We start from the raw sequence: 23,712 nt of genomic DNA on the forward strand, positions 1-23,712 counted from the left end.
AGCTGAGTGGACTTGCCGATGACTGGTACCAGCGGTGTCAAGATCGGCCTCTGTGGACGAGGCTCGTGAAGAACGCTACTGGGCAGTTGGAGGCAGTCGCCCTCCAGCAACAACGGAGGGCAGAGGAGCGACGCTCACAACAACGAGCGGAGCGCCGGGTGGCTAAAGCACAGCAAGTTGGCACAGTAGGGGGCACAGGTGGTGCATCAGCCAGTCATCTCAGTCAGTCGACCCATGGCACCTGGGTCTGCCCCGTGACCTGCCAGCGGGCGTTCGACACTTCACGTGGCCTCAACGTGCACATTGCCTGGCACAAGCGTCGTGGTGACGTCACCGCCACTTAGTGGCGAATGGCGGTTGTTGTTGTCAGCAATGCCAGTGTGTTGATGTGTGTGATCGATGTCGGTGTGTTTGTGTGTGTCAGCGATGCCAATGTGTTGATGTGTGTGTCGACAGTTTCTGTTCTGGCGTTGGAGGAATTTGCGGAAGTGCAGAAACAGCTGGAGCTTGAGAAAGAACTGAGACAGAAGGCAGAGGAGTACGCACACAAGGTATCCACTTGCCTCTCTTTCTCATTCTCACTTCTCTTTCTCTCGTAGCGTCCCGTTTTCTGCAGCCGTACGTGGTATGGGTTTCTCAGAAGTCTGCGCAGTGTACGTGGATTCCAGCACCTGTTCACACCAGCATGCGGCAGAAGTCCCGCGCGTGTACATGAACGTGCCTGCAGCAGAAATGGAGACACATGCATAGCAGTTCCCTCGACGCGCGTGCGTGTGGACTCGTGTATATGTAAATACATCGATGGGATGGAGCGGTGGTGGTGCACTTGTTGACGTCGCTGCGCTACGAACCCGGCGAAATGAGTTGGAATCCTGGCCATGGCTGAGATCAGCAGAGAAAACTTGACATGGTCCTAGGCCTCCCCTAGGTCGACTCAGCCTTTATTGATGACCCGGTGCGGTATATTAACATCGGCACTGGAGAAGACAAAAGCGGCCGGGTGTGGTGCTGGCCACCTAACCCCCTCTTGCGTCCTGATGGCCTTCATACGTGCTCGCTAACATCACTTGCCCTAATAGACTGTATGCGGCGTGGGGGGGGGGGGTCTGTATCTTAATTGAGTTTTATTTTTCTTCGCATGGCTGATGTAGGTGTAGAGCACAAACTGTAATTGTACATTGAAAGTGGTCGAGCCGGATGATTGCGATAGGAATGACGGAGTGGTGAATCATCGCGGTGTGATGATGCCTCCTCCTCCGTAACTGTGAATCGGGCACTGAGTCGTCGTTATACGTTCCACGGTCTGTTCTGGGTGACCACAGTCGCACACTGCCGGAGAGTTTTTAATTTTCCATCTGCGCATAAAGTGTCCACATCTGCTGCCATGGTTTGTGCAGTGGGATGCGGTTTAGGGGTTGTGGCTCTTGAACTTCGTGGAAGATCGAAGCCAGCGATCTCCTGCCTAACGATGCTGCATCAGCATCACCGGTGGTGTTGTTGGTGGGCGATACGGGCACATTTAGACATTTCGCTGGTAGCTACAACAACCAGCATCATCATCATCATCGGGCAATTACCATAAATATAAAAACGTCCTCCAGTCCCGGGCCCTAAAAGGGTCATCACTACTGACGGTGATCAGGGGGTGAGATGTGTTCAGTGCCACAAGGTGTCTGTCAGCCGGGCGGTGGAGGCTATGCACGTGGTCTGTAGTAATCCAGCACTGGAGGCAGCAGCAGCGAGGGTTGTGGATCGCGCAAACGTGAGTTTAACACGTAGTAGGCTTTCGCAAGCAATATTTTCAGTCATAAAGGTTTTTTGGGTTAGATTTCTTAAATCTAAACTCCTAACTAATTGGCACGCTTTGTTAACGTGACAAACCTTATTCATCGGCTGTGTTCGGGTGGTGGCGGGTTTAGCGACACATTTATATTCACGCGATCTAATCCCCCCAAAAAAACCTCTTATGGTCGCACAAATGTTGTGAAACCCCCTTCACTTGGCTCGCCAGCAGAAGGCAGTAGAGCAAAGGGCAGGATAATATATTCTGAATGGGGATAGAGTTGGGGTTTTTTTTCTTCTCCGGGTGCTCCCATTTGCTGCCATGTGTATATAAACGCTCATTAATTGGCTGAACACATCTTAATATATAGAAGCTTGGGCAATTGTTGGTAGCGCCGGCTCACCGACTGACTGCTACTGCTGCCTTCCAGCTTGTCTCCGATTCCTCACCGATTTTGAGATGCAGTCTACGTAAACAACATCGCTGTACATATATATAGGGGCGCTACGGTGGCGGGAAGTTATCTGCCATGCCTGGTGTAGAGGAGGGTTGTGGGTTCCGACCGTGACGCCCGCTGTATATTTGAAGTTTGCGTGTTCTGTCACCTAGTGGTGGCGTCGGTTTTTTTTCCGGGTCCTCCGGTTTTTCCGTCCATATTTCAATAAATCAACGTACGCTGGGACTATTGGGCTGCTGTAAATTTGCACGTGATAAGCCACTTCGTTGCGATATCGTTTGTGGCCAGTTCACTTCTGAAAAAGAGCTACATAGTTCAGTGGGCCTCACATGGTAAAATAAAAAAAATAGTTCATCGTTTAATAATTTCAATAGATAAAATGACGTGTTACCATTACGGACGTTGTCCGTGTTACCGCAGAATCTGTACGTGCGGTCGCTTGTGGCGTGCGGAGATCTCCGGCGTCCTCGCCCCCCCACCCCCTCCCTCACGTTTGTGCGTGACCCCCCCTCCCCCCCCCCGCACAGATGCTGGTGGAGCAGAAGAAGCTGCAGCGTCAGAGCCAGATTCTGCTGCAGAGCCACGTGGCCGAGCGGCAGCTGATGGAGGCGCTGGAGGAGAACGCGGCGCTCACCAGCCAGCTGGAGGCGGAGCGGCGCCAGCACCAGCTGCAGGTGGCGCTCGCTCCTGGCCTCGGCTGTTTGTCTCACCCCCCCCCCACTCCCCGGGGGGGGGGGGGGCTCGAGCACCCCGGTTGTCTGTGGTGCAGCACAAACACACAAAGACGAATGTCCCCCGTGTAGCCTTAACAGACTTGGGGCAAGTGCTGTTAGCGAGTACTGATGAAGGCCGGAACGGCAGACGAGGGGGTGGGTAGCCAGCACCACGCCCGGCCGCCTTTGTCTCCCCAGTGGCGATGTTTACACATTGCACCAGGTACTCATTTGAGGCTGAGTCGACCTAGGGGAGGCACAAGACCGGTTGGGATAAATATAATCGCTACTCGTATTGGCCATGAGCGGGAATCGAATTCGGGTTTCCAGGTTCGTAGCGCAGCATAGCGCTAGCCGGCAACACCACCGCTCCCCACGCACATGCACCCGTCGCTCAGGCTGGTTCTCTTGCGCTGCAGGTGAAGGAGCTGCAGGAGAAGTTGGAAAGCTTGGAGCTGCGCAAGGAGCTGGAGTCTCTGCAGCGGCGGCTGGAGCTGGCCGAGGAGGACATGAGGGAGAAGGACGCACGCACGGAGCGGGCGGAGGCCTCCACCCGAGACCTCAAGCACGAGGGTGCGGTGGTCACCACGCTCGCCACGCTCACCACGCTCACCACGCTCACCACGCTTACCACGCTCACCACACTCACCACGCTCACCACGCTCGCCACGCTCGCCACGCTCGCCGCGCTCGCCGCGCTCGCCACGCTCGCCACGCTCGCCACGCTCGCCACGCTCGCCACGCTCGCCGCGCTCGCCACGCTCGCCGCGCTCGCCACGCTCGCCACGCTCGCCACGCTCGCCACGCTCGCCACGCTCGCCGCGCTCGCCGCGCTCGCCGCGCTTGCCGCGCTCGCCTCGCTCGCCGCGCTCGCCGCGCTCGCCGCGCTCGCCGCGCTCGCCACGCTCGCCACGCTCGCCACGCTCGCCACGCTCGCCACGCTCGCCACGCTCACCACGCTCGCCACGCTCACCACGCTCACCACGCTCGCCACGCTCGCCACGCTCGCCACGCTCGCCACGCTCGCCACACTCGCCACGCTAATCACACTCACCACGCTCGCCACGCTCGCCACGCTCGCCACGCTCGCCACGCTCGCCACGCTCACCACGCTCGCCACGCTCACCACGCTCGCCACGCTCGCCACGCTCACCACGCTCACCACGCTCGCCACGCTCACCACGCTCACCACACTCACCACGCTCGCCACGCTCACCACGCTCACCAAGCTCATCACACTCACCACGCTCGCCACACTCACCACGCTCACCCCACTCACCACACTCACCACGCTCACCACGCTCACCACGCTCGCCACACTCGCCACGCTCACCACGCTCATCACACTCACCACACTCACCACACTCGCCACGCTCACCACGCTCATCACACTCACCACGCTCGCCACGCTCACCACGCTCACCGCGCTCACCACGCTCGCCGCGCTCACCACGCTCACCACGCTCACCACACTCACCACGCTCACCACGCTCACCACACTCACCACGCTCACCACACTCACCACACTCACCACGCTCACCACGTTCACCACGCTCACCACACTCACCACGCTCACCACACTCACCACACTCTCCACGCTCACCACGCTCACCACGCTCACCACGCTCGCCGCGCTCGCCGCGCTCGCCGCGCTCGCCGCGCTCGCCGCGCTCACCACACTCCTCGACCACGCTGCCGTCGTGCAAGGGGGGTGGGGGGATGGTGGCGGCGCTTCGAAGGCAGCTTATGGGCAGCTCCTGCGCTCGCGCCACTCACTCGCTCGTGCCACTGCTGGACGCAGGGAGCTTCACTGGAGGGAGCTCTGAGGGGGAGGGTGTTTGGCCACCCGCCCCCACGTTGTGTGCCGTTGCCGGCCTTCGTCGGCGCTCGCTAACGGCGCTTGCCCTAGCAGCCTGGTACAGGCAACACGGGGGACCTTTGTTGTAGCGGCGATGCGATTCCACAACGATCGGAGCAGCCCCATGGAGACGCGGCACTGTGCCAGGCTTGGTTCAGGGGGAGATGGTCAGGGAGTCGAGGGATGAGGTCCAGAGTAGGGGTCCGGCGGTTTTTTGAGGCTCCGTGCTCTTGAGGCGATCGACCAGATTGGTTTGCAGATGGCTATTGCGTGACCGAATGGGGAAAGGGTTCTTATCCAATTTGTTACATTCTCTCTAACAATTAAAAAAAACGTATAGCCCTTTGTCGTACAACTGCTGGATGAAGGCATCTTCATTCCAAGTCTTGGGGGGGATTTGTTTGACTACACTTGACAATGCTCGTTAAAGCAGGTTGTAAATCGGTACTTGATTTTTGCCAGCAAAAAATATTTAGCATCTTGTTTTGTTTCCTTACGCTAAGGTTGTCATTTGAAGCTGTGGAATAATATAAACCACTGCCTTAATCGAGGATGTTGCTATCGTGTGGGTTAGTATTAAATACCGTGTAACACCTAAAGGGGCAGCCCTGCAATTGCTTGCTAACTGCACTGCTGGTGGAAGGGCCTCTACTACATAGAGCTGCAGAGAGCCCTCGAGAAGGTATTTTAGCCTACTCTTTGTACATTTTCGCACCGTACGTAGCCAACCGTGCGAATCGGAGGTGCGCGGGAAGGACAACAAAATGAGAGCCTCTCTAGAAGGGGGTGTTTGGCCTACTCTTCCACGCTCATCAGACGTCGTGGAAGTGTGTTTGGTAGTCGGCACGCTTTTACCCCAGTCAGTCGGTGTGCTCAGCGGCAGGACACATCGCTGCCATTGAGAGGAAGGATTCGTGTATCCAGGCTAACCTGTACCTAAGATGAAGTGGCTGCCTAGTGTAGTGACGTCGTCCGTGTCTATTGGCTCAAACGACTGAGTGCAAAAAACACGCGGTCAGCATCGCCTCTTCCAATGCTCAGCTTGGCTTTCCCCCGGTTCTATGAGATTACTGAGCTGACAGGCACGGATATAACACATTAATCAACAGGTAGGCTAGCACCATTGTAATAACAATAACAACTTAATGATGAAATGTATTGCAATGTTTAGCCCTTGTTAGAGAGAGGCTCTCCCACACTGTGTTGGTGCTGGGGGTTGTTTGACCATACTTTACTAACCTGGTCAATGTGGTTTTGTGAATGGTGGCAGGGTGCCCAGCGCCTGTTAAGTTATCACCGACCACTAATGGATCATGGCCATGGCGAGGAATCCAAATCGGTTCGCCAGGTTCATAGTGCAACGTGCGTTCCACTGTGCCACCACAAGTTGTAATGCGAGAAGTCATACCAATTGCAGCTGAAGCGATCGCAAATGTCAACAGTCGTTGTTAAATATGACGACTATGGGAGCCATGTGCATTGTGCTCCAAGTGGCATCTACATGAATTGACAACAATTCAACACAAATCAATTGGTGGACGAGCATTCACATGTGCAGCCCCCACGGTCCGGAACACTCTCCTGCTACAAATCCCACAAATCAAATCAATTAACCAATTCTAATCTGAACTCAAGGCCTATTTTGTCTGTCCTGGCATACGCTGGAAAATATGCATTTACATGAGTGTCCAATTTGGCCTCTCCACCACCCCTCCAGTGAAGGTTCTCCAAAATCTTGCAAAATGTTGGGATTTTTGTGGTCTGGGGTATGGAGACCGAACGGATGTATTTATTTTAATTTATTTTCTCTGCGATTATTTTTTTCTTGTTGTGCACATTTTTCTCTCTCGTTATTTATGTATAATTTAACTTTTTTACTTGCTAAGTCGTGGGGTTTGGTTTTTGTGTTATCTGTGTACATAATCTGGATAAAAGAATTTTATTATATGATTTTATTATGTTTTATTTTTATTATTTTATTATTTCCCTTCTACGTGACTTTACCGAAAGAACCAAGAAGATGAATCCCTGCAGTCACGAAAGCTTTAAATGCAATTGCATGAATGACGCGGTGTCAAATTAAATAATGATTACATTAGCTGCCAATGAATGCTAATGGTTGGCCTGTGGCCTGTTTCTGTTGAGGGCCTCGCCCCTTTCTATCTAGGCCCCGCCTCTTTGTGTCGAAGCCCCGCCCAATAGAACACAGGGTTGGGGATGGTTTGGGTAGTGGTTGTGGATGGAGGGAGGGTGGGGAGTGTGGACACAGCAGGGGCAGTGGTGCGCTGCTGACTGCAGGCGTTGGGGCAACTTCACAACGAGGACCACCACAATCCCTCTCAGAGCAGCAAGATAGTAAATAATCGATTACATTCCTGGTCGTGAACAGTCACCGAATTGTCAGGCGCAAAGTCAATTTAAGGGGACTTAAGTGATATACGTTCATCTTTAAGGCTAAAGAAACACCCGTTACTTTGAAATCTTAAGTTTGGGCAGCGACATGACCGTGCGATTGGCAGAACGTTTGCCGCTTATTGCAGAGACACGTGGTTCGAGCCCCACGGCCGCCCTGGTTAATCCTGCGGGGTTGTATTAACCCTACAGATGCCTTGACCTTTTTTGTTTTTTTTTAAGTAGGCCACGTGCGTTGATGCCATGGTTTTGTCAAAACTGTTTTAAATGACTCGCGAATTCCTCAGTTGGAAAGGCGTTTCGCGCATTGTTGTTGTGCCCTCTACTGTGAAACTTGGCAGGACCCTCCTGAGAAAATAATCTTCAGACTCAGTGAGGCTATCCTGGGTAAAGTAAATTTTATGATAAGGAAATTATACCGACATTATTAAGCTCAACGTTGCAAGTGTAAACCCCATATTTCATACGGAGGCTTTCACGACCAACAAATGTTATCAGGCGGTCGCTAGTTGCCTGATTACTGGCACCTGCCTGATGTAGCTGGTTGTAACTACCAGCGAAACGTCACTCCGCAATTATTAAACGTGTGTGTGGATCACTGCCCCAGCATTGCCGGTGGCGCTGCTGAAGAGTTAATACATTGGCCACGTTTATTCACATGTCAACGACTTTGTTAATTGGCCGTGCCGCGTGGAGGAGGGTGTCTGACGACGACGATGACGACGCATTTTCTACTCGTGCAACCTGACCCCCAGAGAAGCCAACGACGGAGGCTGTCGTGACCGCGAACGTTTAACCTGCGCCCGTCGCCCCCTTCCGTCGTCCGTCCCCACAGTGGATGAGCTTCACAAGCGCCTGAAGAAAGCCACCGAGCCCCCGACCCCGCCGCCGCTCCCACCCATGCCCGCTCTGCCCCCCGCGAACCCCCTACGGTGAGGCGGAGAGCGCGGCGGGGTCCCTCGCGTCACGAAGTCCGCACGTTTGCTGGTGGACAAATTGTTCTTACCCCAAGATGCGTTAAACAACGGAATACCCCCCCCCCCCCCGGTCTCTCCATTTACTTTTGGTGATGTCCGTTTTTATTCGTTCCCGCCGCACCTCCGATTAGCTCGGTTGGCTACGTACGGTGCGAAAGAAGATCAATATACCCACATACGTACATACCTCACTAGTTCGGTAGTTCGAGGTGATTGCACTCGGCATGGTCTCGTGACGATAAATAAATGAGGTTTTGTTAAAGATCTCTGGGAACGACAACTCGGGGAACTTCAACTACAAACACCACCTCGGAGTAAGCATGTCGGGAGAGATACGGTTATGGTTACTGAAAGGTAGTGATTGTTGCTATTCCCCAGGTTGTTTAAGACAGCTTCATTCTTCGGGCATTGTGTCGTTATGCGGTCTGCTCTGGATGACCCAACACTACTGGAGAGTTTTACATTTGTGCATCAGGATATTTGCATCCGCTGCCATGGTTTGTGCGGATGCGGTTTGGGGTAGACCGTGAGCATTGTGGAGGTTCAAAAGCTCATGGTTCACCCTAAACCGCATCTGCATGTGCGGCAGGGATGTGCGGTCAGGGGAGGCAGGGGAGGCAGAGCCTCGCCTGTTCTACTCCAATGAAAATAGCTGTTACTAAAAGTAAAAAAAAGAATAATCAAATAACGTAAATATTAAGATTTTCCCACTGATCTGTGTTATAAATGTCATTTCTGTACGATTCCAATCATTTTCATAGTAAAAATCGCCAAATTTGCGGAGCTCCGCTGCAAATACAGGAAGAGACGAGAGGTGAGGCAGCGATGCGCTCAGCCTCCCCTCTGATTGCGCAATCCCTCAGTAACAGGATGGAGCGCGGGCAATAAGCGCGTGCCTGTTACTATCTCAGTATGTCACCAATGTAATGTTTGTAGACCCCTTCATTTCATGTCCTCGCCTTCCATACTCCAGGTAACTTATTTCACGTATGTGTATAAATATATTTAGGCTCGCTGGTCTCGTCATGAAACTGCAATGAAAAAGCACCAGGGGAGGCAGCTATCACATCTGCCTCACTGAGGGGGACGTCTCTAACACGCCCCCCCTCAGTGAGGCCACGCCCCTCTCAGTGAGGACACGCCCCCTCAGTGAGGACACGCCCCCCTCAGCGTGTGACTGGCTCTGACACGAGCCAGTGCCTCCCCAGCCATTGACCTCGCCGCACGTCACTGATGCGCGGATATTTATAGTCACGAGACCATCCTGGGTGTAATCGCCTCAAACTGCTTAATGAGTGAGGTGCTTTGGAGAGAAGAAAAATTAGACGACACATTTAACAACTTATTCCACCTGTTTACCTGGGAAAGTCTCGCTCAGTTCCATAGCTCTTTTTGTCAGGAGGCTCTTGCCAAGTTTACAACTGCAATGCGGCAGTGGAATGGTCTGCATTTAAATGTTTATTCTGTAACGTACGATTTAAGTAGCACAAAGATTGAGCCAGCGTTTGCATCGTGAAACCGGAATTTGTTTCCATAATACGGTTATTTTTTTGGGTTAGTTCGTGTGAATATAAATGTGTCGTTAAACCCGTTAAACCGAGTTTAACGACACATTCATACTTCCGCAATCTTACCCAAACAACCTGTATTATGGATGATATTGAATGAGTTTGGTCGCACTTTCACGATGCTATTTGCTGCGCTTTACACGTCGGCAGCTTTCGATGAAAGCAGTCGGTGTCGCGTGGAGTGAGCGGCGTGCACCGCTCCCCTTTGCCGTTCTCCATTTCAAAACTTCCCTCCTCCACGTTCCGCCGTTGACACGAATCGTTGTCGCAGGACGCTCATCGCGCTGCTGAAGAAGAAAGACGCCGGCCTACCTTCAAAGGGGGACGTACCCGAGGGCTCGGCCACAAACGGTACGGCCGGCTCGCGCGCTTGCACAGCGACGTGAGCTGCTCGAGTTTCTCTCGGCTGGAGAAATGGCGCGCTCTACGATTACAGTTTGTTGCTTTGCTCCGTGTGGGTGATGCACGGGCATCTGTAGGCGATCGTGATTTGTACCATTTGCTGACGCGGCCGAGGCTGTGAGGCTGTGCGGCCGTGCAATGACTGTCACCTCATGAGGCACGGGTGTAAATGTGTCCCCGATGAATGTTATGGGCGGGTGCACACGGCAGCAAGCCTTTGTCAAGGAAAAACCCTCGGTGATCTTCAGCCAGTCGACCATTAACTGCCCCTTTTGCGTGCTAGCATACCGGGATGAGCGTCGAATTACGAAATTAAATTTTGGGGAGCGCTTTGCAAAAGACCGTATGTCTGTGACAGAGAATTCAAAGCTTTCACAAAAAACGAGCAGCTTTTCACAATTATCCTTTTAATTCGACATCTGATGTTATTTAATGCCACTTCCCTGTACTATGGAATCATTCACATGTTCCTAAAAACCGAAAAAGTGTTCGGCGTGCGTCACGATCTAAATTTGTGAAACGTGACATGCGTACCTGAAACCTATGTAGTTATAAACTAAAGCTAAACTTTTAATAAAGGTAAGGCCCACAGAGCTATGTAGCTCTTTTTCAGAAGCGACCTGGCCACAAATGATAGCTCAACGAAGTGGCTCGTCACGTGGAAAGTTATAGCAGCCAAATACTCTAAGCGCACGGACTCTAAATGCGGAGGGAAACCCGGAGGACCCGGAGAAAAAAACCACGTTGAGAGAGACACGCGCACTTCAAATATACAGCAGCAGGCGTCAGGGGTCGGAATCTAACCCACGACCTCCTGTATTTCAGGCGAGGGAGTGACCGTCTCACCACCACGGCGCCCCACGTCGTTGGGTAAAACCACAGAGCAAGGTCACCCCATGTTGGCAGACTATAGCTGTCTGTGAAACACGGCTAGCGCCTTCACTCTCGCCTTGCGCTGTCGTCAAAGCGTCAGAATCTTTGCTCCAACGCGCATTGAGGCGGTGCTCATCTCTTATTTGTTGCTCTCGGCCAGTGGGGGAAATTCCACATTTCTATGGCAGTGGCAAGTCTTTTTGCGTAGGACAAACCACTGTAGGCTTCCCCACACAAGGTGTTGCTCATTTTATAAGCCCCAAGAGGCATGATGGGCTGAGTCAATCCCTAACCAGGAGCTGAATTCGTAACATTCACACTGCGGGCCGCTCACCGCTCTAACTCGGGGCCCGATACCTTGGCCGGATTTGCGCCGTTATAGGAATGACGCGAATACAGTTAGCACAGTTGGCCACGTATGGTGCGAAAGAAATTCAACATGATACATACATTTCGATTTAAAGCTTTCGTGACTGCAGGGATTCATCTTCTTGGTTCTTTCGGTAAAGTCACGTAGAAGGGAAATAATAAAATAATAAAAATAAAACATAATAAAATAATTCTCACGACGTTTCGGCCACAACGCAAGCAGCCATCCTCAGGTCACAACGCAAGCAGCCGTCCTCAGGTGAAGAGAATTATTTTATTATGTTTTATTTTTATTATTTTATTATTTCCCTTCTACATGACTTTACCGAAAGAACCAAGAAGATGATACATACATACGGAGCTGCGACTCACGCTTGGCCTGCGTCCGTGCAGGCAAGCCGGAGTGCCTGGAGGAGGTGCGCAAGAAGGCGGTGGACGAGATGATGGAGCGAATCCGGAGGGGCGTGCCCCTCAAGCCTGTCGGCGGGACCCTGGTGCCTCTCTCGCTCGCCCACACGCACGGAAACCCACACGCACGGAAACCCACACGCACGGAAACCCACACGCACGGAAACCCGCACGCACGGAAACCCGCACGCACGGAAACCCGCACGCACGGAAACCCACACGCACGGAAACCCACACGCACGGAAACCCGCACGCACGGAAACCCACACGCACGGAAACCCGCACGCACGGAAACCCGCACGCACGGAAACCCGCACGCACGGAAACCCACACACACGGAAACCCGCACGCACGGAAACCCGCACGCACGGAAACCCGCACGCACGGAAACCCGCACGCACGGAAACCCGCACGCACGGAAACCCGCACGCACGGAAACCCACACGCACGGAAACCCACACGCACGGAAACCCACACGCATGGAAACCCGCACGCACAGAAACCCACACGCACGGACGGAAACCCACACGCATGGACGGAAACCCACACGCACGGAAACCCACACGCACGGAAACCCACATCGTGCACGCTGGTGCCTCTCAGCCACACACACAGAAAGCCACAACAGGTGTCCAGAGATGCTCGCATAATTGTTTTTATTGTAGGTGATTTACTTTTATGTTTTATATACTTACATTATGTAATTCTATTTTTCATACGTATTTATTTGCTTCTTTTTTACAACCACTAAAATCCGCGACTAGCTGTCCCTCGGCACAACGGCTACCACACGAAAGGGGGGTGGGGGGGGGGAAAGACGAGAATTAGGGGAGTGATGGGGGCCCCGTGCCTCCAACCAAGTGGGAAACCTCACGTGAGGGGGGGAAGTGGAAGATTTAAATGGGGAGGGAAAAACGGGGGGGGTGGGAGGTAGGGGGGGGATATAACCAACATGGTAAGCGAAGACCCGAGGGGGGAGGGGAAGGGGGAGCAGAGGGAAAGAAAAGGGGAAGATGGGGTAACCAAGAAAAACCCTAAAAATCAGATAACATACGTGTTCTGTCTAATGAGCTCTTAACACCGGCCTTCCACCGTTCCGAATTCAGCTCCTGCCTGACCTCTTGAGGGACGAACACATTCACGCTTAACCCTTTCCTGTTTTCAAGACGACTGCAAGTTGCAGGGTGAGGGTCCTGTTCACCGCTGAATCTCGGAATGTGCGAGGGGCTCGGCGTTTATTTTAATTTAAAGAGGCGCAGCGCCGTTCTTCTTAAAGACATTGTACTCACCACAGAGAACTGTGGCGCCGAACTGTGCCGCCGAACTGTGCCACACGTCCTCCTGCATGGCCTTGTGGGAGCCTCGGTACCGATAAAGTCATTTTATTCTAGTTTTTCTTCCGATTCCATTCCGATGACGTACTTGTACGTCATCATAACGGGAAAGGTTTAATCTTATGCCACCACGTGGCACCAGAATAAGACGATGGACATTGACGGGAAATCAGCCTTCCAAATGGAGTCTCTAAGGCTATAAGCTGTCTGCTGATTGTTCAAAGCAATATCAATGGGTACACCAAATGTGAGTCAATTGGCAGCTCACGTGTGGTGGGGTAAATAGTGGGTAATCCCGCTTCTTCCAAGACATCCGACCAGCGGGGAAGAGTAGGCCAAATACCCTCTGGATGTTCTCTCAAGTTTCTCTCGTGGAGGGCCCTTCTGCGAGCAGTGGCGTGAGCAAGCAAAATGCAGGGCTGCACTTTTGCCTTTTTTTACACTTTTGAAAATGTAAAAAAAAACGTAATTCCTTCCCAGCGTGGAATGGTCGTGAGCCCCGCCGTGCCGCGTGTTTTGCTCGTCGCAGGCTCGAGTGAAGGTGCAGCCGAAGGAGGAGAGCTGCGACAAACCGAACAGTGCCATCGTGGAACTCAAAGGGATCCTGGTGAGTACCTATGGTGCTTTTCTGCCAGTATCAAAAATGATATAGCTGCTCGACCCGAGCATTGTCTTTGTACCGTTCACCTTTTGGCGTTCTCTGGTCTACTAACACTGGTGAGACTAGGCCATAAAAGAAATGTTGTCTCTGGTGTAGGCCAATCAGTTAGAAAGACAACGCATATGTCATCAGAGTATACTCTTTGGTTCTTTCGGTAAAGTCACGTAGGTAAAAATGAAATAAAATAAATCACGACGTTTCGATCGCAACACAAGCGACCGCAGCAGTTGACGAGATAAATCAGCGGTTGTGATTTCAATCAGCAGTTGTCCTGTTGGATCGGTACCGCCTGATGACGCTTCCGCCTGATGAAACGTCGTGATTTTTTTTTATTTTTTCTACCTACGTGACTTTACCGAAAGAACCAAAGAGTATGGATTCCTGCAGTCATGAAAGCTGTTATCAGAATATGTTTGTTTGCATGTTTTGCCACAAGTACCTGTCAACCCACACGGTTAACCCGTATTCTTGTACAGGGAAATTAAGTTTTCACGTCCATACGGCGTCCAACCATTACAGTACGGGCAACTTCTTTTTATCTGTTTGTGTTTCTCCCGTGTGATGGGATTTTGTAGGATGCACTTTGAGATTTATAAGGGCACGGGGTGACCAATAAGGTTTGAATTTGTCTCTAATAAGGTAGGCACTGATAAGGGGTTGACAGGTAAGTGAATTTGTCTGTAACAAGGTAGGGACACTGATAAGGGGTTGACAGGTAAGTGAATTTGTCTGTAACAAGGTAGGACACTGATAAGGGGTTGACAGGTAGGTGAATTTGTCTGTAATAAGGTAGGACACTGATAAGGGGTTGACAGGTAGGTGAATTAGTCTGTAATAAGGTAGGACACTGATAAGGGGTTGACAGGTAGGTGAATTAGTCTGTAACAAGGTAGGGGACACTGATAAGGGGTTGACAGGAATGTGAATTTGTCTGTAACAAGGTAGGGACACTGATAAGGGGTTGACAGGTAAGTGAAGTTGTCTGTAACAAGGTAGGACACTGATAAGGGGTTGACAGGTAGGTGAATTTGTCTGTAATAAGGTAGGACACTGATAAGGGGTTAACAGGTAGGTGAATTAGTCTGTAATAAGGTAGGACACTGATAAGGGGTTGACAGGTAGGTGAATTTGTCTGTAATAAGGTAGGGCACTGATAAGGGGTTGACAGGTAGGTGAATTTGTCTGTAATAAGGTAGGACACTGATAAGGGGTTGACAGGTAGGTGAATTTGTCTGTAACAAGGTAGGACACTGATAAGGGGTTGACAGGTAGGTGAATTTGTCTGTAATAAGGTAGGACACTGATAAGGGGTTGACAGGTAGGTGAATTTGTCTGTAATAAGGTAGGACACTGATAAGGGGTTGACAGGTAAGTGAATTTGTCTGTAATAAGGTAGGGCACTGATAAGGGGTTGACAGGTAGGTGAATTAGTCTGTAATAAGGTAGGGCACTGATAAGGGGTTGACAGGTAGGTGAATTTGTCTGTAACAAGGTAGGACACTGATAAGGGGTTGACAGGTAGGTGAATTTGTCTGTAATAAGGTAGGACACTGATAAGGGGTTGACAGGTAGGTGAATTTGTCTCTAATAAGGTAGGACACTGATAAGGGGTTGACAGGTAGGTGAATTTGTCTGTAATAAGGTAGGACACTGATAAGGGGTTGACAGGTAGGTGAATTTGTCTCTAATAAGGTAGGACACTGATAAGGGGTTGACAGGTAGGTGAATTTGTCTGTAATAAGGTAGGACACTGATAAGGGGTTGACAGGAATGTGAATTTGTCTGTAACAAGGTAGGACACTGATAAGGGGTTGACAGGTAAGTGAATTTGTCTGTAACAAGGTAGGACACTGATAAGGGGTTGACAGGTAGGTGAATTAGTCTGTAATAAGGTAGGACACTGATAAGGGGTTGACAGGTAGGTGAATTAGTCTGTAACAAGGTAGGAGACACTGATAAGGGGTTGACAGGTAAGTGAAGTTGTCTGTAACAAGGTAGGACACTGATAAGGGGTTGACAGGTAGGTGAATTTGTCTGTAACAAGGTAGGACACTGATAAGGGGTTGACAGGTAGGTGAATTTGTCTGTAATAAGGTAGGACACTGATAAGGGGTTGACAGGTAGGTGAATTAGTCTGTAATAAGGTAGGACACTGATAAGGGGTTGACAGGTAGGTGAATTTGTCTGTAATAAGGTAGGGCACTGATAAGGGGTTGACAGGTAGGTGAATTTGTCTGTAATAAGGTAGGACACTGATAAGGGGTTGACAGGTAGGTGAATTTGTCTGTAATAAGGTAGGACACTGATAAGGGGTTGACAGGTAGGTGAATTTGTCTCTAATAAGGTAGGACATTGATAAGGGGTTGACAGGTAGGTGAATTTGTCTGTAATAAGGTAGGGCACTGATAAGGGGTTGACAGGTAGGTGAATTTGTCTGTAATAAGGTAGGACACTGATAAGGGGTTAACAGGTAGGTGAATTAGTCTGTAATAAGGTAGGACACTGATAAGGGGTTGACAGGTAGGTGAATTTGTCTGTAATAAGGTAGGGCACTGATAAGGGGTTGACAGGTAGGTGAATTTGTCTGTAATAAGGTAGGACACTGATAAGGGGTTGACAGGTAGGTGAATTTGTCTGTAACAAGGTAGGACACTGATAAGGGGTTGACAGGTAGGTGAATTTGTCTGTAATAAGGTAGGACACTGATAAGGGGTTGACAGGTAGGTGAATTTGTCTGTAATAAGGTAGGACACTGATAAGGGGTTGACAGGTAAGTGAATTTGTCTGTAATAAGGTAGGGCACTGATAAGGGGTTGACAGGTAGGTGAATTAGTCTGTAATAAGGTAGGGCACTGATAAGGGGTTGACAGGTAGGTGAATTTGTCTGTAACAAGGTAGGACACTGATAAGGGGTTGACAGGTAGGTGAATTTGTCTCTAATAAGGTAGGACACTGATAAGGGGTTGACAGGTAGGTGAATTTGTCTGTAATAAGGTAGGACACTGATAAGGGGTTGACAGGTAGGTGAATTTGTCTGTAATAAGGTAGGACACTGATAAGGGGTTGACAGGTAGGTGAATTTGTCTCTAATAAGGTAGGACACTGATAAGGGGTTGACAGGTAGGTGAATTTGTCTGTAATAAGGTAGGACACTGATAAGGGGTTGACAGGTAGGTGAATTTGTCTCTAATAAGGTAGGACACTGATAAGGGGTTGACAGGTAGGTGAATTTGTCTGTAATAAGGTAGGACACTGATAAGGGGTTGACAGGAATGTGAATTTGTCTGTAACAAGGTAGGACACTGATAAGGGGTTGACAGGTAGGTGAATTAGTCTGTAATAAGGTAGGACACTGATAAGGGGTTGACAGGTAAGTGAAGTTGTCTGTAACAAGGTAGGACACTGATAAGGGGTTGACAGGTAGGTGAATTTGTCTGTAACAAGGTAGGACACTGATAAGGGGTTGACAGGTAGGTGAATTTGTCTGTAATAAGGTAGGACACTGATAAGGGGTTGACAGGTAGGTGAATTAGTCTGTAATAAGGTAGGACACTGATAAGGGGTTGACAGGTAGGTGAATTTGTCTGTAATAAGGTAGGGCACTGATAAGGGGTTGACAGGTAGGTGAATTTGTCTGTAATAAGGTAGGACACTGATAAGGGGTTGACAGGTAGGTGAATTTGTCTGTAATAAGGTAGGACACTGATAAGGGGTTGACAGGTAGGTGAATTTGTCTCTAATAAGGTAGGACACTGATAAGGGGTTGACAGGTAGGTGAATTTGTCTGTAATAAGGTAGGACACTGATAAGGGGTTGACAGGTAAGTGAATTTGTCTGTAATAAGGTAGGGCACTGATAAGGGGTTGACAGGTAGGTGAATTAGTCTGTAATAAGGTAGGGCACTGATAAGGGGTTGACAGGTAGGTGAATTTGTCTGTAATAAGGTAGGACACTGATAAGGGGTTGACAGGTAAGTGAATTTGTCTGTAACAAGGTAGGACACTGATAAGGGGTTGACAGGTAAGTGAATTTGTCTGTAACAAGGTAGGACACTGATAAGGGGTTGACAGGAATGTGAATTTGTCTGTAACAAGGTAGGACACTGATAAGGGGTTGACAGGTAAGTGAATTTGTCTGTAACAAGGTAGGACACTGATAAGGGGTTGACAGGTAAGTGAATTTGTCTGTAACAAGGTAGGACACTGATAAGGGGTTGACAGGTAAGTGAATATGTGTGTAACAAGGTAGGACACTGATAAGGGGTTGACAGGTTTGTGTTATATTGCCAGAAAGGGTTAAACCGATGCTGGTCAGTGTGAGCTGCTTCACCCCCTCCACAAACCCTTCGCTCGTGGCAGCATTTCGAGCTCAGCAACTGCATGGAGCTCACCAGGGGGTGCGCATTGGGCAGCTTTATATGGCTTCTGAGTAAATAAAATAATAACAGACAATGACAGCCCTTTGTCAATGCAATGGCTCACCGTGCTCAGTGGTATGGGTTCTGCAAATGCCATGTTTTCATATAAAATGGCTTTTTTCGAAGCCATATAATACATCAATGCAGTGCAACTCAGCACTTGTGTTACTTATCATTAATTGCCAAGTGCCCGTACTTCAAGACAATATACATAATGGGAGTCCGTAACAGAGGCGTTTTTTGGGTTAGATCGCTTAAATATAAATGTGTCATTAAACCCGTCACCGCCCAGCACAGCCACTCGGTAATGTTTGTCACGCAAACGAAACGTGCCACTTATTTACTCTCAAACGCACGACCGGTGTGCTGAGCTAGTAACGAATTGGCACGTTTTGTTTACGTGACAAACCTCACTAATTGGCTGTGTCGGGTGGTGGTGGGTTTAACAGCACATTTACATTCACGCGATCTAACCTCCCAAAAAAAAACAACACCTCATGGATAATAATCTTTAGTCACGAACGCCCTCCACCACCACCACTACGTGCTAAACAGACGCGGGAGTTTTGCGATCCACAGAACGTGATGAAGAAGTCGTCGAACGTGGACAAGACGCAGTCCACCACGGCGCTGAGCGAAGCGGGCGAGACGGAGCTGGAGCGGATCCTGCGGCGCAGGAAGGAGACCACGGACGACCTGCTCGTCGACGGTAACGGTGCGCCACGCGCGCTGCGCACGCAAGCCCTCGCCGCACAAAAGATCTGACGGCAACTTGCAAAAGGGGATATTAAACAATTGACAAATGTCGATTTAAAGCCTTCGTGACTGCAGGGATTCATCTTCTTGGTTCTTTCGGTAAAGTCACGTAGAAGGGAAATAATAAAATAATAAAAATAAAACATAATAAAACAATTCTCACGACGTTTCGGCCACAACGCAAGCAGCCGTCCTCAGGTGAAGACCAGGTCTGTCGGGGAGACAGCGTCTGAAAGACAGACCTGGTCTTCACCTGAGGACGGCTGCTTGTGTTGTGGCCGAAACGTCGTGAGAATTATTTTATTATGTTTTATTTTTATTATTTTATTATTTCCCTTCTACGTGACTTTACCGAAAGAACCAAGAAGAATTGACAAATGCTCTGGGGGGGTGATGGGAGGGAAACAATAATTCCCCATGAGGGTGGTGGTGGTGGCGTTCTGGGGAGACCTTTATCCAGCCGTGAATGGCTGATGGCCATGACGGCGAGACTTATTTGGGGTGCAGCAGTCACGCTGAGCTTGGCGTCGCTGCTGCGTGCCACCTAAGGTGGATTCTGGGCCACGGCTAACGGAGGTGGCGAGTCATACCTGCGGTGGTTGTGGGCACACCACCCACTTCAGTATCAAAATATTTATTTGCACTGGAAGAATCTGATGAGACTCAAAGCTCTTTTTCACAGATGTCCACTTCGCCAACGCACGCTGACCAGGATGTCTCTGTTGCGCGTCGTCCCTTTTAAGATGTTCTGTGTTCATATTTTGTTTGTTGCGGTTGCACCCGACTCAAGAACCGCATGGCTCACAGGGCTATGCCTAATAAATGAAACTTGAAAACTTGAAACTTGAACCAGCGTGGTGAAATATGGTGAAACAACCCCCACGACCGACGTGGCAGTAAGTTGAAAAAAAATATCGATGAAATAACTGATCATTTTATGCAGTCGTAGCCAAAATAAGTTTTGTGCTAGTTAAATGTGGAAACTCATTTGGGTCTCATGACATATATTTCAGTATCGTGAACAGGCATTTTAGGCCAGTGTATTTTATGTTGTTGAACTTTTTTCACTGCTTGCCTCGGCGATCCAAATCACCCGTTGAGAAAACTCGATGGAGCGGCGATAATTGAAAGATTTGTCCACACAGCCCGCACCGCCTCCCCCCCTCCTCCGCACCGTTCGTTGATTCCGACGATCTCGTTCGATCCGTTCATGTGCAGTCGTGAGAAGTGGTGTCGTTTTGTTATCGTGGGAGTGTTAGTAGGGATTCATCTTCTTGGTTCTTTCGGTAAAGTCACGTAGAAGGAAAATAATAAAATAATACAAATAAAACATAATAAAATAATTCTCACGACGTTTCGGCCACAACGCAAGCAGCCGTCCTCAGGTGAAGACCAGGTCTGTCGGGGAGAAATGTTAGTAGGGATGTTGACGGTGTGGGGCAGACCATCATCTGGCAGTGGGTAGACAATTAGATGATGATGGTGATGTCGATGACTAGGCATATCAACCACACTTGCGCAGCAAACTGACTATTTTCCACTGTTTTGTCCGTGGCTAGGCAGCACTCAGACGGTGTCCCCACGGGTTACATCTTGATTCCAGTAACCTGCAACCGCTTTGTGGATAAGACCACCTCGCCCAGAAGCAACGGCAAATCGATCCTATTGTCCGCAAACAGCCCCCCCGCCCCTTTCCTGAATCGTCGTTGATTCGAGAGTTTCACTGCATCGTCAAAATCGTCGAATGTCGTCTCTCCGTCTGCCACAGTGTTACGCGGTGGACGTGAGCACTGCTTTTCAAAATCACGTTCGCGTGTTTTTATTCTGCTTTGGTTTTCTCTCCTGCAAAATTGTGTTTGTTTATGCTGGTAATTGCTCTCATGCTAAAAAGCGCAATTCGATTATTTTATTATTTTCTCCACGACACATTTACCCGGCCTGCCCCCTTCCGTGCGTAAAACCAAGCATATTGTGCGTTTGCAGACGGCGGAAATGGGAACATGAAATATTCCCAGTCTCTGCCGTCCGTGGTTAAGAAGCCATCTGAGCAAGAAAAGAAAAATCAAGTTGGCTAAAGAGCTCACTCGGCGTCAACGTAATCATCAAAGAGGGTACAAAGGAGCCAAAGTGCGTGTGTGTGTGTCACATCGCACGCGTTAAACATCGACACAGTAAAACCTTGGATTGCGAGTTACTTGGTCTGCGAGTGTTTTGCAAGACGAGCAAAAATTTTAAGTAAATATTAATTTGATTAACGAGCGAGGTCTTGCAATACGAGTAGTACGTGTATACGCTTTGTCTGCCGAGTGTCACGTGATCACAACTGATATACGAGTGCTTTGATATACGAAGTGCTTTGGATTACAAACACGTTTCCGGAACGAATTATGCTCGCAATCCAAGCTTTTTCTGTACATTGCTCACAACCTTCCAGAGCCATACAACAACCGCCATGAGTTGAAGCTCTACTCTGAGAAATAGCTCGGCCAGAAACTCGAGGCCCACGATCAAAAAAAGGCTCCAGCCTGTCTTCAAGTTAAATGCTATTTGAAATAGGATATTAAGACACGGTCAAGCCACGTTTTAAAAGGCAGGCAATGCATTTTCATGTATTAAATCACTTGTCATTGCATACCCTGCAATTCCCTCTCTTGGCCGATAACTGGAGATGAGAATGTGACATTTGGAATTAGACTTTGCTGAACGGCCGCCAGTAACTCTGGACGTCCCTACAATCCGCCAGAGAGGGGTAGCAAAGTGGAAGAAGCGGACATCAAGTGAATAGGAGGGCAGGAGTGTGGTGGTGGTGGTGGCGGCATGTGTAGGAATGACTTGCACTGGCTGCACAGCTGAGATGCACGTGATCATGTGTGGTTTGTGTGTAAGTGGCGAGTGCTGTAGTGGTGACGGTAATTTGTGCCCGATGGTGTTTTGGTGTTGGCGTCAAGTGGCGAATATGTCAGTGGTGAGTTCCAGTCGTTAAGACGCGAGTCGTGGTAACATTGAGTGCCAGGGATTGGTGTAGTCGTGAGTTCTGAACGTTGAATAGCGTGACTGGTCAGTGTGAATAATTAACTTGAAAAAAATTGCGAGTATATTTTACAAACAATCTGAATATTGGAAATAATCTGAATAAATCAAGGAAGTATAAATTGTTTTTATATCTTATTTCAAAGTCTAAACTTAGAATGTTGGCATTTTATCTCCCCTAATAGAGGTTTTTTTGGGTTAGATCGCGTACATATAAATGTGCCGTTAAACCCGCCACCACCTGACACGGCAAATTAGTGCTGAACTTGTAACGAATTGGCTTTGTTTACGTGACAAACCTTACTAATTGGCTATGTCGGGTGGCGGCGGGTTTAACGACACATTTATTTTAAAAAACGTATGGATAATATTGGTTGCAAAAGCCTCCTACGTGTTAAAGCAAGTTTAAAGCCGCCATAAATTTCCGCATGCGAATCATCGTATCCATTACAAATAATCACAACGCTTGGAATGCATGCTCGAAGCTATGCTGGAACTCATCCTAGAACTGCTTTGCCCATCCAAACCCGTGCTCGAAAACCCATATCTACACACCAGCTCCAACCCCCACGCTCAAGCTCGAACCTGTGGACAAACCCACGCTCCAACACATGCCCCAACACATGCTTGAACCCACGAACCCATACTCGAAGCCAAATGCATACCTTTGAACCGTGTAGTTAATTAGGAACAGTTTATTGCCATTCACACTGCGTATGGAGTAGAGTCTCAAGTGAGACTCGGGACTATATGTGCAGGTGACTCCCCCTTCATGGAACCATCTCTACTGCTTCATGTCGTTAGGGGCCAAACCATTTAGTGCGTACGCATGGAGGGGGTAGGGGGGTTAACCCGAATGCGTACGCTTGCGTATGGGGGGTCTACTGATATTAATAATTTGTCTACGTTGGCCTTCAAATGAGTTAGATAGTCCGGCGGTGGACTATCTGTTTGCTTAAACACGTCAATATTATTAATCCTTGATCGTTTCTGCGTGGATTAAATATCGGCCGTTCTATAGGATTCGGGGGGGGGGTGGGGTGCGTCAAGCGTACGTACGCAGGTGGGGGGGGGGTGTAAAAAGTACGTGTGCGTACAGGGAGGGGGGGATGGGTCAAGTTTTGACATATTTTTGCGTACGTACTAAATGGATAGCCCCTTACGCCAATCCAACCTTATTACCTCAGTGGGTCTTTAACTGACACCGACTTATTGAACTTGTTTGGCCAATCCGTGCCCTCCCGCTCGCAACCCACCATTCCAGTGAGCGCGAGCGGGGAAACCAATCATGCGAGTCGATGCTCGAGTTTGAACGTGCCGGCTTGACAGCTACCCAATAGGATATGACCGTACCCGTTGCAACATTGAGACTGCCAGTTTGTGCTGTATGCGGTGTTGGATATAATGAATTAAAGCAGGCTCGCCTGTCAGCGACCCTTTTAACTTATAAAGCACATTTCATTCATTGTTGAACTGTATTTAAAGAGCAAAAAAAAGGTAATATTTATGAGGGCATATAGCCACGTATAATATAAACAAGCATTCTTAATCATGAAGTGGTTTCCAAACAAACACAAAACACGTTTAAATGCTAAAGGAACAATTTCTGAGGATACACAACATTTATGCAAGCCGTTACGATATATCCGTGATGATATATCTGTACATGGCCGGTTCTCCTTCAGCCTATGCAT

General features: G+C 49.4%; 2 protein-coding genes across 3 annotated transcripts in view; both read left to right on the forward strand.

Annotated features, from left to right (window-relative positions):
- The window catches only part of LOC133359884 (signal-induced proliferation-associated 1-like protein 2), a 241,125-nt gene that overhangs the window by 184,979 nt on the left and 32,434 nt on the right, over window positions 1–23,712 (forward strand). The gene's annotated exons all lie outside the window — the stretch shown is intronic.
- Window positions 405–22,140, forward strand: SHTN1 (shootin 1). 2 transcript variants are annotated; one of them, XM_061578425.1, is made up of 10 exons: window positions 405–551; window positions 2,768–2,914; window positions 3,373–3,526; window positions 8,059–8,155; window positions 10,040–10,119; window positions 10,996–11,040; window positions 11,806–11,906; window positions 13,684–13,761; window positions 18,812–18,947; window positions 20,972–22,140. In XM_061578425.1, the coding sequence occupies exons 1-10, from the start codon at window positions 441–443 to the stop codon at window positions 21,061–21,063; spliced, it is 1,041 nt and encodes a 346-aa protein (XP_061434409.1). In that variant the 5' UTR covers window positions 405–440; the 3' UTR covers window positions 21,064–22,140. The 2 variants fall into 2 exon arrangements, with proteins under 2 accessions (XP_061434409.1, XP_061434416.1); XM_061578432.1 differs by having other exon boundaries at window positions 18,812–18,941.

The sequence above is a fragment of the Lethenteron reissneri genome, chromosome 8, assembly GCF_015708825.2.
Source record: "Lethenteron reissneri isolate LAM-NWPU_2019-01 chromosome 8, ASM1570882v1, whole genome shotgun sequence".
Taxonomy (NCBI): domain Eukaryota; kingdom Metazoa; phylum Chordata; class Hyperoartia; order Petromyzontiformes; family Petromyzontidae; genus Lethenteron; species Lethenteron reissneri.

What these genes read in the sequence shown, in the direction of transcription:
- SHTN1 (XM_061578425.1), top strand. Translation starts at nt 441, where the DNA reads ATGTGTGTGTCGACAGTTTCTGTTCTGGCGTTGGAGGAATTTGCGGAA. An exon ending in CGAGGGCTCGGCCACAAACG is followed by an intron (nt 10,120 to 10,995) that starts GTACGGCCGGCT and finishes CCTGTATTTCAG; the next exon opens with GCGAGGGAGTGACCGTCTCA. An exon ending in TGGAACTCAAAGGGATCCTG is followed by an intron (nt 13,762 to 18,811) that starts GTGAGTACCTAT and finishes TGCGATCCACAG; the next exon opens with AACGTGATGAAGAAGTCGTC.